Source organism: Malaclemys terrapin, chromosome 15, assembly GCF_027887155.1.
Source record: "Malaclemys terrapin pileata isolate rMalTer1 chromosome 15, rMalTer1.hap1, whole genome shotgun sequence".
In the NCBI taxonomy this organism is placed as follows: domain Eukaryota; kingdom Metazoa; phylum Chordata; order Testudines; family Emydidae; genus Malaclemys; species Malaclemys terrapin.
Window position 1 is genome coordinate 33,596,027 of NC_071519.1, and position 14,919 is coordinate 33,610,945.

A 14,919-nucleotide genomic window follows, 5' to 3' on the forward strand; every position below is an offset into this window, starting at 1 on the left:
CAGTGTAAGGAAATGTAGAAAATGTCATCTCCCAAATAACTTTAGCCAGGATTTTTTTTTTTTTTTTTTTTTTTTTTTAAAAAGCTCTTCTCCTGGACTGTAATAATCCCATGTCACACGTGCATCTTTTCTCTGATGAAGAATGTTACACGTTTGGCATTTCATTCGCTTGTGTAGGCAGCGACCTCCCTCGCTCCTGTTGAGAAAGGAAAGGGTTGCAAGAGTCCAAGTCTCTGCTCTGGAAGAGCAGCTCTGTCTGCAGAGAGCCGCGCACGGCAGCACTACTCGGATAGGGCGGCTAGAACAGCACTGGACTTCACACGCTGCACCTCCTCTGGTGTCAAATGAGAACTACAGCAGAACCTCAGAAATGGAACTTGTCCGTAACTCTGAATAATGTGTTATGGACTTCAGCCTCTTGGAGTGTCAGGTGGGCCTCAGGGCTTCTGAGCCTTGGAAGCACCATGGCTCAGGGCTTTAGACCTGGGGGGACACTGGGGCTTGGGGCTTCTGCTCTGTGGGGGGCTTGGGGCTCCCCACAGCTCCACTCCTGGTTTCAGCTGGGGGTGGGGAGCACTGGGCTTCGGGGCTTTGGCTATGGAGGGAGTGCTGGGTCTGAAACTGGCACACCCCATGTCTTGGCACCCCTGGGGGGGCTGAAGCCTCAAGGCAGTGAAGTATTTGCTTTGTGTCTCTCTCTCTCTGCTGTTGCCTGATTACTTCCAGTCCCAGAGGGTGTCTGGTTGACTGGTAAGTCTGTAACTCTGGTGTTCGTATCTTTGAGGTTTGCCTATACCCAGTTCAGACCCATTCCTACAGGGAGTCCTCTTGAAGTCATAGGATGCTGCCCTGGCATGTGCCTTTACGGGACTTGGACCATAGCCAGGCTGCCAAGCCTCGTACATATCTGGCAGTGTCCTTGCACCTCACTGTAGTGCCACTGGTTTCTTCCTCAGTGAGTTTGCCCAGCTGACTCGGAGCCAGTGGGGCACTATGTCTGCAGACAGGTGATGTGCCGGCTCCGTTCCCTGCTGCAGGCTCACAGCTACTACCGAGAAGCAAGACAAAAGGTAGGCAAGAAAGCATATGCCCTTGCAATTTCTGGTGCCCCGACACTTGCCCTCTGGACAGCACGGGATGGGGAAGAGGCTCCTGCTCTGTCATGGATTGGCTTGTGTCTCTCCATTCCATGCCTCCCTGCAGGCTTTGAGTCCTGGCTAAAATGGTACAGCCGTGGTTTTTAGGCAGATGTGCAAAGTGCCAAGAGCACTAAACCCTTCTCTCAGCAATTTTGAGCTCTTCTCCCAACCCAGTCCACTTCTAGTGCAATCCTGAGGCTTGAATCAAGTGGAAAACTCCAACATATAAACATAACTTTTATTGCACACGGCGCTGGGTTTTTTCATAGAAAAAGGTATTAACACATAAGCATTTGCAAATCAAAGCAACTCCTGTTGTTTTCAGAACAGTAAACAGCATGCAATGTCTTTGAGAATTTGCTTTTCAAAACCACCAATAATATCAGGGAAAAAATCGCTGAGTCTCTTTGTGCCCCTTTCAAATAGATGTGAAATATATATAAGATCACATATATATATTTTTTTAAATCTGTAACATCAAATTCTTTGTGCCCCGGCTTCTTTTTCAGTTCTGGAGAAGAAGAAAATAGTTTCATTTATACAAAAGAGTTCATTATGTACAAGAGTTTATTTTATTTCAATATAAATAATGCAGGAAACCAGCAGTTTTTTTTAAATTGGTTTTCTCATTTCCTACACAAGAGTGTAGGATTTGGAGTATGCTCCAGCCCCTTGTTTTTGAGATCTCCCTATAGCGGATGTGCTCATTTCTAGTAAAGAGTCTCTAGAGCCTCCCATTTTGGTGTGTGTGGGCATGCGTGGCTCAGCGCTGGTGGCAGCAGTGGGATCGGCGGCAGGAGCGGAAGCAGCAGCAGAAGTAGCAGAAGTGGAGTTTGCCGAGACAGGCATGGCGAGAGTTCTTTGAGGTAAAGTAGTTGTGGAGGAGCCCGGGTGCGCCAGGCCCAAAGGCTTGCTGCCTGGGTCTAGCGTCAGATGCCTCGCTTGCGTGTGATAAGCCCTGGCTAGGTTTCGGATGGAGGCTTCCCTGGGCGGGACCACTGGACAAGGATCGTGGATGTCAGGCTTGCGGAAGAATGCTTCTGATTTCATGTACAAGGGAAGGTTGCAGTAATCGCCTGCAGGGAACAAAGACAGAGGTAAGGTGCTTGAAACGCCTAGCAGTTTCGCATAGAGTGTGGGAAGCCAGGGTACTGACTGACCCCTGTGTGTGCGCCTGAGAACAAGCGTCTGTTTGTCTTTCGCTCTTCCTAGCTCTCCTCTTTCTACACAGGCACAAATGGTTTGTGTGTGCTTTCACCCCAGGAACCTTGCTCTGCCTTTGCTCTTTTCTTCTCAGGATCAGAGAGGAAAGAGCCCTGTTCTTTATGGGCACCACTATTTGATACTCTCATCTCTGAAGATGAATAAAGAGCCCATGCTCTAAAGAGAGGAAGTATCTAACAAACATTTGGCTGCTCTCCCTGCCCAGTAACGGTGAGGAAAGTGTAAGGAAATTACAAACCCTGCAAAGAGTTATTTTCAGTGTCTTACTGTACCTTGGGGATAGCCCCTCTGTGTTTTGAGTGGCTGCAGCTGTCATAAGACTGCTTGGAGTCTTAAATGTTGTTCCATTGCAGAAAGAGCAGGAGTCTCTCTTTCTGATTTTGGGAAGAGCTGCTAGCTGATGAATCCGCCCTGCGTTATCAGGAGGAAACGGAAGGTTGAGAACTGAGGGGCCTCGGCTGCTGAAATGCAATTGAAATAGCGACAGCTGCTGGGGCTGGAGTCCCTCTTCTGCCCACGGGCATCAGGGCTGAGGTTCCAGAGGATCCTTTCGTTCTAGCCTCCCCCAGCCCAGCAGCTGTCAGAGGAGGGGTGGGAAGGAGGAAAGCCAGGCCCCAATCAGCGCAAAGGCAGAAGAGGGGGTCGAGGACAGCAGGGGTCCCTTTCTGTCTTGCTTCCTTCCAGAGATTGCAGATCAGGAAGTAATGCAAACGCAGGTGGCTCGTTTACCGATCACAGCAGATGCAGGTCTGGTGAATGCTAAAGCTGGTGTGAGGGTGGAAGCGAATACCAGCCCTGTCCCCCGTATGAATTCGCTGGAGTTCAGCCCCTGGAAGCAGCTATAGATCAGTAACCAGTAAACCAGAAAACTGGCCCCCATCTCTCCGCAACTTGGAGTGGCGTGAGCCCTATCCGGAAATGCATGGCCTGACGCTAGCAAGGCAGCAACCGCCCCCATAGGAGCCAAAGGTCAGTCCCTGAATGCACAAGAGAGAGGTCAGAGGGGGGTGTGATGGTATTGGCTCCTCTTGCCCAGCTCCCTGGCTTGAGACCATCCACTCACAATTAATCAGACTTTGTTCCGTATCCTAATGAATTGTGGGCTATCAGGATAAACCTCTGGTGCTGAGAGTCACCTGTGTTCCCACTCAGCCAAACAAATTCATTTGCTCTTCTAGGGCCCCATTCTACAAATATTTATGGATGCGGGAGTAATAGCTGTGGTGTCCCATGGAGCTCCAAGAAGGTGGGGTCAGGGGTGGCAGTGTTTGCAGGACTGAGCCCTTAACCTTTCCTCATCACTGGATGTCTCCAGCCTCCCGTCTCGGACTATAATGAACTTAGAATTTCAGAGGTGAGGACTGAAAGCAGCACCCAATACATAACACCACAAACAGTAAATTACCAGGGATCATCGGTGTATAATAAACCTTATAACAGACATGTCAGGCTAGTGGGCTTAGTAAGCATTGATCACAGTGTGAACCTGAAGGCTCTAAGTTAACAGCTGCAAAGGATTAGGTAGGTGTGTGCAACCTAGAGGACAGCAATAGGGTCAGTGGCACTTGACTCCTTTTGAGAGCAGCAGCTCTGTCTAGTTGTCATCCCTGCTTCAGTTTGTCCTTAGAAAGGCCGAGAGTGTAGCGGGGTAAAACTGAGATGACACGTTCTGCGGTAAGAAATCATGTCCCCTCTGAGCCCTTAAAGACTGGGAAATAGCGGTCAAACTCTTGTGTAAAATAAGCCCTGTTTTCTGTTCTAGCTCCCAGGAGAATCATGGAACAGACAGTAGCAGCAAATGTAGGTGAGGACTTGTGTTCCAGACGGGGCCACACTTGCCCTGCTACCAGACTCACAAGGGCTGCCCTGGTTGGTCGACACAGCAGGGCTGCTTGAAAACCAATCTGGAGGAGGGCTGTGTGTGTGCTCTGCAGGACGACGGTGCCATGCTGAGCAGTAGCTCTCAGGGGCTGGGACCTCGGTGGTTGTAGGAGCCACGCTGCAGCCTCAGTCCTGCAGGGGTGACGGGGGCGCTCTTAGCCAGCTGAGGGATACTTACTCTTGTTAGCTCTGTGTGGGATGGGCACTGCCACGTTCTTGCCTCTGTCGCTGTCCTGTGGCTTGGGTGGGGAGGCGGTGAACCTGCAGATACCGGGCTCGGATGGGGTGCTCATGGATGTCATGCTGTCTGCGTTCTCATTAGTCCCCGTGGTCATTTGGTCGGAAGAGCTATCTGAGATGAAGCACTCTGTGATCTCGAACTTGGCGTGCTGCAATTGCTCCTCGAGCTTGGCGTGCTCATAGGCTCGTGCCAGCTCCTCGTAGGTGGATGAGGCGCTCTCCGTAGACACCATGCTGTTCCGCCCTTTGTCTGAAAACAAGGTAGGAATCAGTCTGATCTGGGTGGGGGGGAGGTGGCACTGGTGCAGAATGCCGAGGTGCAGCTGCTTAGAATTGGCTGATTTTGACTAAATTGTGTTTGAAACAACTGTATTAAAATGAAGCAGTTTGCCGTTTTTCAAAACTTTATATGTTACTATAAAAAACCCACACACAATCTCAAACCCCACTAAACTATTGTAATGTTTGGTATGTATTTTTTAAAAGGCTGTATCCTTATTTGTGTGAGTGTTTTGTGTTATCTACACAACGTGTAGTTTAAATGATACACAAATAAGTGATGCACTTGTTGTTTTTATTTAACCAAACAAAACACAACAGCTACACCTTTCTGTGTAGTTTATAGAAAAATGAAATGTCAAAGTTTGATGTGGTGTTCTCCATTAGTAAGCAAGCTTGTCCCTTGTGAGAATGGATGGGAATGTGTGTGTCATGCTGCCCTCAGGCATCAGCGGTGCATGCCCCAGCCACTCATGATACTGACTGCAGAGCAGGTGGATAAAAATCAATGATAAAAAGAAAACAATCTTTTTTTATTTAAATCAGAAATGTTTGATAGGTTTTTTCCTTCAAAAGGCATTTTATCTAGAGAGTTTAAATTAAGGTTGATACATTATAGCTCGACGATATCATGGAAGAGGGATTATATGTTCTGATTCTATAGTAGGAGACAATATATTCATGTCATGTGTAAGAAAAGTTTTGTAAATGAGTTCTAATAGTTCATGGATTAGGGACCCAATTTGATGGGGTTCCAGGGCCTTCCGTATAGACTGAGGTTAATCTTTCGATCTACCCTGGGGGCTCAGTCTAGAAGATAGATACCCTCAGAGATGCTTTGTTTTGAAGTTTTCAAACTGTGGCTTTGTGACTCCTGAGATAATATGCTTGTTAGCAGCACAAGTAATTGATATATAGAGGGGAGAAATAACAGGCCTCAACTCTATTGTCCCTCTGCGAATTGGTGTACACAGAGTCAATCCCTTACCTGTCTCTAAAAGTGCAAAGTTTCCAAGAGTTCAAGGGGTGGAATAGATCTGGACAAGGAGTCTGGAGATAAATGGGAGAAGGGAGGGACAGGCAGTAGAAAAAAAGTAAACTGTTTTGTTTGGGCAGCATATTCCAGAAGTGTTGAGGTCTTTCTGAGTGTAGCCTTCATTGATTTGTCAGTTACCCCACCATTCTCCCACTAGAAGGGAAAACCTATAATGGTAGCAGGCAGTAAAAGAGATCCAGTTTGGGATTATTTTAATAAAGTTCCTCTACCTGTGGGTAAGATGTGGGTGTGTGTGTGTGCAAAATGCAAACAGTGCAACAAAGAAATGCAAGGCCTGGTTGTCTGTCTGAATGAAACTATGTCATGAGAAGTATTTCTCCTCTAGTGGAAGCTGTGTTGGGGCTGATGAAAGGAACATGCAGGATCTTCAGCTTGGTAAACTTTTTTTATTTCATACTCTTTTCTTAAGGACGGTCTGTCTTCCTTCTGGACTATTCTTGAATTGTCATGTGTGAGCACAAGTGATTGGTAGCTGTTTCTCTAAAGGTGAAATTGTCAAAGGAAGATGTGTCTTGTTCAGCTATGGATTTTTTATCTGAGTGTCAGTGCATGTAATGAGTAGCATGATGATAACTAACTGCAGCGATGTCTGGTGAGAAGAATCTCTCCTCAACATACAGGATTCTGAAGCCTATCCACCTTCATGGTTACTGTCATTTTGTATAGTTTCAGCGTTGTCTGCCAGTGATAGTGTTTCAGTCACTGTGCCCTTGTATATCCTGTGTAGTGAAAAGAAAATGAACTCTCCATCAGCCAGAAAGAGCTGTAGGAATGTTTGTGCCAAGAATCAGGAGATCACAGAAAGAGGTAAGTGCTCGAAAATGTTCCTGGTTTGTTTATACCACAAACTTTCTGTGCCGAATGATTGAGAACCCTTACTTCATTAAGGGGCTTGGGCTGTTAAGACTGGGATATAGTCCACCCAGCAGAGCAGACGTCAGAGGCACACTGCTGGATAAAATGTCTGAAAGAAGTTGAGCAGTGTGTGAAAGGGCTAGATGGTGAAGTTGTCAATCTGAGGCTTGATGCGTGGAGACATGTCCACAATGCTGTGGTTGTAGGTGCTTGTGTGACAATGGAAGGAGGGAATGTTGTCTTTACAGAACCAATGGAGACATCAGGAAATGCACCCACAGCAGGAAAAGCTGTAACAAAGTGTGGGGAGAAGGGAAATGTCTAGTATGTAGCTTGGTCACAGACAATGCTGCAAATGTATCCAAGCTGAGAAGTACTTGTTGAGAGGAGTGTCCCGAGCTAACCACACGTGGTTGCATGCTCAGCTGATGCACCTCCTATCTGAAGGCCAATGTTGTAGGAAGGGTGTTTTGAGAGGGAGGTCTGCAGGTGATGGGGGAGTGATTATATGACCCCTGGGGCAAGACTGGTGGCTGTAGTGTGCTCTGCTTGAGCCAATGCCGAGCCAAGCAGCCAGCTAGGCAAGGCTGTGAGCACTAAGCCTAATGGTACCCATCAGCCCCTTCCCAGGGGGCAGGGCCACCAGGACTATAAGAAGCCCGCCCCTAAGCGACCAGAGGAGCGTGCGAACAGGGATGGCAAACAGGGGAGTTTACAAGGGAGTTTAACAGGGGGCAAGGGGGGCCAGGCCTGCCCCGCTCCAGCCACAACCTGCCCCTTGCTTCAAACCCTCCAGCACTCGTTCCACCACCATGAAAGAGCATTGAGGAACAGAGATAGTGCAGTGCTGTGCTCCACAGGGGCCTTCCATGGGCTGAATGCTAGGCTGCTGGGTGGGACTGCGAGCCAGGGCTCCTGCATCAAGCCAGCTGAAAACACCTGGGCAACACTCAGCAGAGAGGCTGCCAGAGGTCAGCTGGCCAGGGAGGGCCCACTGACTCTTTGGTGTCACAGACCTCTCACAGTAGTAGCTGCAACAGCTGAGGACACTCTGAGCTCCCATCCATATGATCTTCCTTCTCTCAGCCATTGTGCCACATGTCTCTGCCTTCCACAGGACAGAGGCCAAAGCACAAGCTGGGCTCCCTAGTGGAAGAGACAGTTCAAGGACTAGAGGAACAAGCATCAAGCCTTTGTGGCAGGAGAGAACATGAAGATGCACCTGCAGACACACATCCTGACATCTGTCCAGGACAACATTCCAAGGAAGCCAAGCAGGCCGCCCAGCAGGAACAGGAGAACCATGAAGACACTTGGCAGCATGTGACTTCCAAAAAACAACAGAAGAGCATCCATGTACCAGCACTGCAGATACAGGTGAGCACCCGCTTCCATGTTCTCTCCACAGGTCCTAATGCAGAGTGCCACCTACACCATCATCTGAGGGAAGGAAGCAGATGGAGACTCCACCAATTGAAGATGCACTGTGCTAGGGATGGGAGTTCCACAATCACCACTCCCAGGAGGAGGCAGCAGGTGGTGGTGGTCAGAGACTCCCTCCTATGGGGGACTGAGTCATCAATCTGCCATCCTGACCAGGAAAGCCAAGAAGTGTACTGTCAATACACTCTTCCCAAAGTATTCTGGCCACCAAGTTTAAGTAGGATGGGCTGGATGAATGGACTACAAGGCAGATAATCATTACCTAGCTTTCTAATGGCTCCACATCTAGTTGGCAGCCAATCTCAAGCAGACTGCCCCAAGGATTGGTCCTGGGGCCAGTTTTGGTCAATAGTTTCATTAATGATCTGGAGGATAGCATGGACTACTGCCTCAGCAAGTTTGCAGGTCACTCTAAAGTGGGAGGAACAGTCCATACGCTGCAGGGTAGGGATAGGATACACAGGGACCTAGACAAGACGGGCTAAAAGAAATCCAATGAGATTCAACAAGGACAAAGTGCAGAGTCCTGCACTTACTTAGCACTTAGAAGAATCCCATCACCACTACGGACTAGGGACTGACTGGCTAAGTAAGTGACAGGCCTGCAGAAAAGGACCTGGAGGTAACAGTGGACAAGAAGCTGGATGTGAGTCAACAGTGTGCCCTTGTTGCCAAGAAGGCTAACAAACAGCATTTTGGCCTGTATAAGTAGGAGCATTGCCAGCAGATCAAGGGACATGATCATTCCCCTCTGTTCGGCATTGGGGAGGCCTCATCTGGAGTACTGTGTCCAGTTTTGGGCCCCAAACTACAAGAAGGATGTGGAAAAATTGGAGAGTCCAGCAGTGGGCAACACAACTGATTACGGGGCTGGAGCACATGACTTATGAGGAGAGGCCAAGAGAACTGGGATTGTTTAGTTTGCAGAAGGGAAGAATGCCAGGGGGCGTGTTGGCACCAGACCATTCTCTGCAGTGACAGAACAAGGAGCAACATGCAGTGCAGGAACTTTAGGTTGGCTAGTAGAAAACCTTTTCCACTAGGAGGGTGGTGAAGCACTGAGATGGGTTCCCTAGGGAGGTGGTGGAATCTCCATCCTGAGAGGTTTTTAAGCCCTGGCTAGGATGATTTAGTTGGACTAGATGAGGTCCCATCCAATCCTGATATTCTAGGATTCTAAATTGCACAATACTTCTGTAACAGCCACTTTGCAGCAGCTGCGCTGGGAGGAACTAAGCTAACTCTTCCACAACACCTGCAATGGAACTCAGTAGTGGACTGTTTTGAGCGCTAGATCAAGAACTGGCCTAATCTGGTGACAGTTTGTGAACAAAATCATGAAAAATTAGATGGCACTATCACCGCCAAAGTTCACAACATTGGGCGTAAGAGAAATGTTGAACACACACTGAGTACCCTGAAGCCAATTTCTGTAGCCTTGAACAAAATGTTGAGAAAATAGCTGTTTTATTGTTGGAAGGAACTGAGTGAGGTCTTAAAAAGAGAATTATGCCACCACAGAGTTAAATTACAAGCATTAAACAAATACATGGGACAAGCACCATCTCCAGCTCATTTTCTTGCAAATATTCTCAATACTCAGTACCAGGGTCAGACCTTTACTGCTGAAGAGGAGGAGTTGGCTATGACATAGGCATCTAGCAATCATTCCTCCATCCTGCCAACTAGAATAAACTTCAGAGTTAAGCATGAAATAAATATACATTTGCTGATGATGTTTTACAGAAAGTCACACAAGCACTTGGATTCAGAGACCATTGAAGTGATGATCTCATATTTTAACAGCAGGAGCTTCTTCTGCAGGTACAGAAAGACTAGTCTCTTCCTTTGGACTAATTCATTCCAAATTGAGAGATCAGTTGGGACATAGGAAAGCTTGTTTTTCTTTTCCAGATTATGAACAAACAGGAAGATGAAGACAGACAGCTGCGTTAGCTGCAGAAGCCAATATTTTACATTTCTCATGCTGACGTGGCTGACCATAGATTTAATGTTTGTTTTAAAGATTCATTTAACTCTTTAATTAAACATTCAAGCTTATTAAAATTATTTAACTAAATTCAAAACTGCTTGTTTTGCTAAATTATTATGTTTGCTGTTAAATAAAACAATTTAAATGTCTGCCCGGTGATGTACTCCTCCTAATACGGCATGGCAAGAAAATCCTCCAAAGATTAATGATTAACTTGGAGATAGTTCACCTCCCAATGACTCCATAAATATCTGCTTCAATTACCTTTTATAAATGAAATACCCAATCAATCAATCAGTCGTTCATTTTCTGATATAGCTGTAAAACGAAACTGAAAAGTTTTTAAAAATGCATAGCATCTCCCTTCTAAAAATGAAAGCTACATCTATCTCTGAGTTGTGAAGAATATGTATTAAGGTTATAACAACCAACACCAATGCACTTTTATGTAGAAATCCATGATTAACTCAAGTCTTCCTGACTGACAATTTAAATCAACTCCACCCTGCTGCAGAGCATACTCAGCCCGGAAGATGGGTGGCAGGAGGCTCTCTGGGCTGTTTCCTGCAGGACAGACGGTAGAGGGTGGGTGGGGCAGAAGCTGCTCCCAGGAGTGAGTAAGTGGATAACTGAGCAGTACTGCTGCCTCTGGTTTCTCTCTTGCTCCACTAGGTGTGCCAGCCACCTGGCCTTCCCTCAAGCAGCAATCCCCACCTCCACCTTCCCCATCCGGCCTACTCACCCGTGTCCTGAGATAAACTGGCGCTGTAGCTGTCGCTCTCTGTGACCGTAATTCCATGCTGGGATCCCACAGTCCTCCAGTCTGATGTAAGAGTACGTGCCGGAGTAGACGCCTGGCATTTGGTGAGAGTCCATTGGCTGGAGTACCTGTTCCGGGTGCTGTGCGTCGATTTCACGCTCTTCCGGGAAACTGGGTCTGAAGCACAAAAGTTAGGTTTGTTCTCGGAGAATTGAGAAAGATGTGCTCTCGTGAGGCAAACAGAGCGTCCCTGGGACCCACCTGTCTACAGGGTGAACATGTGTGTCTACAGCTAGACATAGGCGCAAACGGATGTATGTCTGTGTATACTGCTAGACATCTGTCCACCAACAGACATAAGTGTCTGTCGTTTACCAGCCCTGATCCATTTGGGGCACTAAGGGGTAACTCATCAGCTAGAAAAAGTTGATTGATTGCTACCACATATCTAGTGGTCATCACCAGCATGGATGTTTAAACATTATCAGGCATCCAATCTGAAACAAAATCAGAAAAAGAGCCCTAACTGGTGGAAGATTGGCAGAACACTTCCAAATACAATTGATAAAGTCTGGAAAACACTTAGCTCCAAATGATATAGTTTATGCATTTTCCTGTGCTGTTTTGTTTTCTATTAGAGCAAGAGTCTGTAGTCACTTGTATAACATGATACAAACATCAAAATATTTGTCGTCATTTGTAGAATGGACTGATTTGAGAAACTTCCTTTCTGCCTGCTATTTTTATGAAGTTATGCACATATTTAGACTCCCTGCCTTCTCATTCTAGAGGATATATTGTTGATGTTATCTGCTCAGCTGGAGCCATAAGTCTAAAGCAACTGGAATTATCATCACTAAAGACAATCCGTGTACACTATTTATATAACAGTAATAACTCTTAGCAGAAGGTCTTGTGTGAATAACAAAATATAACCAGGTAACCCTACATCTAACTATGAGCTACTGAATGTCTAATGTAACATCCCTTTGAGCTATATTGAATGACAGTAAGTTGCAACTAGTTGAAACATTTTCGCTCCCCCTCAGAATCTGTCTGATGTCTGTTCAATGCCCTGCTGCTGCTGCATTCGTCCCTGTCACAATTGCATTTGTTGCACAGGAGCTCTCACAGCCACGCTGCACAAAGGGGAGGGTGGCTTCTGGAGCAGGCGGCAGCACCACCATGTTCGGTAACGGGAGCAGGCTTGTAAATGACAGGGTGCAGTTAGGTTACTGACACACAGCACAGTTGGTATTTCACACTTGTTCTTGGGATGGGAAGAAATCACTTTTCTTCAGCACAAAGTTAGGGGGGGAAACAGGCAGCATTCACGTATCACCCTAGCCTTGCCTGACATGATCCACCCAAAGCTCCAACCCCCAGTAATCCAGGCAGTATTCATTTTTCACTTTCGTTTTATGCCGTGGTGCTACTGTGAGGAAGACAAGAAATGCTAACAGCCAGCTGAGAGACACACCAGCTACAGTAGCATTTCTGTTTAAAAGAAATTGTGCAAAGTGCTCTAAAGTTCACAGCCCATCAGTGTGTCGTGGAAACGTGTATGCTAGTAGTAGGCTGTGGGTCCCATGCGTGGTACAAGTTTGCGGTGATGGTGAAGGGGCTCCTGAGGTACAACTCACTTCCTCTCCTGCCGTCTGACCTGCGTTTCACTTTAAAGTGCTCTAAACTGCAAACACAGCCCAACTGGCGTGGGATGCCTGATGAAGACTCAGAACAGCGGCTGCAGTACAATTTGAGGGTATAGAGTCTCCCCATTCCTACAATACAGCAAGCTACAGACAGTGCTGAGGCAGCCAGAGCTGAGCTGGGCCTTGAACGGAGAATGAGTGAGCTCAGTATAGGCCCCATGCATCGATTTTGGGGGTGCAAAGCCACACAGCGACTGAGGTGCCTAGGTCCCACTTTTAGGCACCACTGCAATCCCCCAACTACACCTAAGTTTGTGCTCTAATAGTTCTCTAGGTGCCTGTGAGCACATCTATTGCCACCTCTGGCGTGCCCCATCTCCCTCTCATGCCTAAGCCCCAGCAGGATTCTCAGAGCAGGGCACATAGGCTTGGCCCGGCCCTGCAGGGGCTGGATCCAGTAGGCACACTCAGCGGCTGCCTAACTCCACCCAAGCTGGTCTGGGAGGAGACAGCCCCCTTACGATGCTCAGCTCAATGGCTGGGGTACTCAGTCAGCGAACAGCCTGGCTCAGTTTCCTCTCTCTGCCCCCACAGCCTCAGGTACTTACTGGTTCCGGGTCGAATGTCAGACATGTCGATCAAGGGTCCGGTGTTCTGTATCAGAGCTGGATGGTGCAAAGATACCCCAGTGCAGAAGCTCTGGGGAGTCACAGCTTGGCTGAACTCTGTGTCGGTCACTGGTATTGTAGCTTTATCATCCCCTGCAAGAAGCAGAGATTGGGGACTGAGCTCAGACAGCTCCACAGACACTTCTGTGGCAAGTAACCAGCATCACCAGCCCACACTGTCCTGACCCCCTTGGCAGTAACTCCCTGCCAGACCCATCTCTGGCTTTGCTGCTTGGGGGACCTCCCTCAGGCTCAATACACACAAAAGAGCTGGGGCTTCACACAGCTCCTCCTGTGCTGTTTGGTGCAGGGCCAGGGAAGTGGCACATCCTCCTTCCCGGGCATGAAATGGGGGCAAGGCAGAGGCGACTCCCAGCCTCTGTCCTGAGGGCCCCTCTCAGCTTCCAACCCAGTCCCCCTAGAACTGGAGTGTGAGAATGATCCCAAGCAGTCTTGGCAACTTGGCTGAAGATGGAATAAATACAAGGGGATTGGAGGTGGGGTGGGGAGAGACCCTCCAGTACATGCCCTGGCCAGGAGGGGCTCTTGGCGTGGGGAGCTGGCACTCAGAAGCCAGGGCAGGCAGACCTCTACCTGGGAATAGTATTTCCCTGGCCAGAAGCATAGCAGGGGAAAGCTTCTCTTCCCCAAGGACCCTGCTGTGGGTTCTCTCAAAGCATAGCCACGCCTGTCCCATCTCACAGTGCTGGCTGCCGCTGCCCTCATCTCTGGCAAACGAGCAGGAGTGCGTCCTGGCCTGCAACACTCCGACTGGACCCAGCCGGGAGCCTGTGGGGCTACTGGAAAGGTGCCGCCGTGGCCCTCAGCAAGGAAGGGGGGGTTTGCTCAGCATCCTTTCAACTGTAACAAGGCCGAGTGCCATTAGATCTGAGGCTAGAGCCCCACCCACCCAGCTGCTTGATGCCCTCCTTGTCCTCAATGAGGAGCTGGACACGAGGAATATCGATGTGCAGCCGGGGCCCCTGGGGGGGCCCTTTCACGGGTGTGTCGAAGCTCCGGTTATTCTTGCTGCAGAGAAGAGAGAAGCCAATGAATAGAGTAGAGCCTCCACTTCACTGACAGCCTTACCAGCGACCAGCTCTACGACCCCTTTCTTCCTGCTGGGGGGTGGGGGGGGGAAGGTGAAGAACAAGTCGCCACCCGCCATGTATTGGAAATCACTCTGCCGTGCTTTGAAAGACGAGCAGAAAGCGACGCACCAGACCCGCTGCTGTCACTGGGAGAGAGTCAATGTTATGATGCCCTCAAATCCCCAATTAGGGGGTAAAATAGGGTCTTTGCTGTGCTCCATCATCACAGGGATCCAATCCCTGCGGCGCTGGGTGCTCACACTACCCCCAAATGAGCAGGCAGGACTGTGAGGCGAGTCACACAGCCGCAGCCTGCACACGGCGCTGGGCCTCGGCGCCTGTCTGGGCACCACCTCTATCCCCTCTTCCTCAGGGCAGCCTCCCGCCTGCAGGGTCAATGCTGGGTATGATCCCAGACTCAAACACCCCCATCTGGTAGACAGCCCCACAGGGCCACTTCTCGGGCACCATTTGTCTGCTGTCAGAATAGGGGGGCCAGCAGCAGCCACTGGCTACACCTGCTTTCAAGCGGCATTAGAAAGGGAGGCTTGGAAGGGACACCCCCGATCACTGTGGGTCTGTCCACACTGCAAGGGGGAGGTGCAACTGCAGCCTATGTAGACACACGCTGAGGGTG

At 48.7% G+C, this 14,919-nt stretch overlaps 1 protein-coding gene across 1 annotated transcript in view; it reads right to left on the minus strand.

The window, feature by feature from the left end:
- Positions 1–1,363: 1,363 nt before the first annotated feature.
- DSCAML1 (DS cell adhesion molecule like 1) overlaps positions 1,364–14,919 on the minus strand; it is a 273,736-nt gene continuing 260,180 nt past the window's right edge. Inside the window, exons 29-33 of the mRNA XM_054049478.1 lie at positions 14,102–14,220; positions 13,132–13,284; positions 10,854–11,048; positions 4,423–4,734; positions 1,364–2,215 (exon numbers count right to left, since the gene is read on the minus strand). Coding sequence (XP_053905453.1) covers positions 1,773–2,215; positions 4,423–4,734; positions 10,854–11,048; positions 13,132–13,284; positions 14,102–14,220 — 1,222 coding nt within the window. The 3' untranslated portion in view covers positions 1,364–1,772. The remainder of the gene's footprint in view (positions 2,216–4,422; positions 4,735–10,853; positions 11,049–13,131; positions 13,285–14,101; positions 14,221–14,919) is intronic.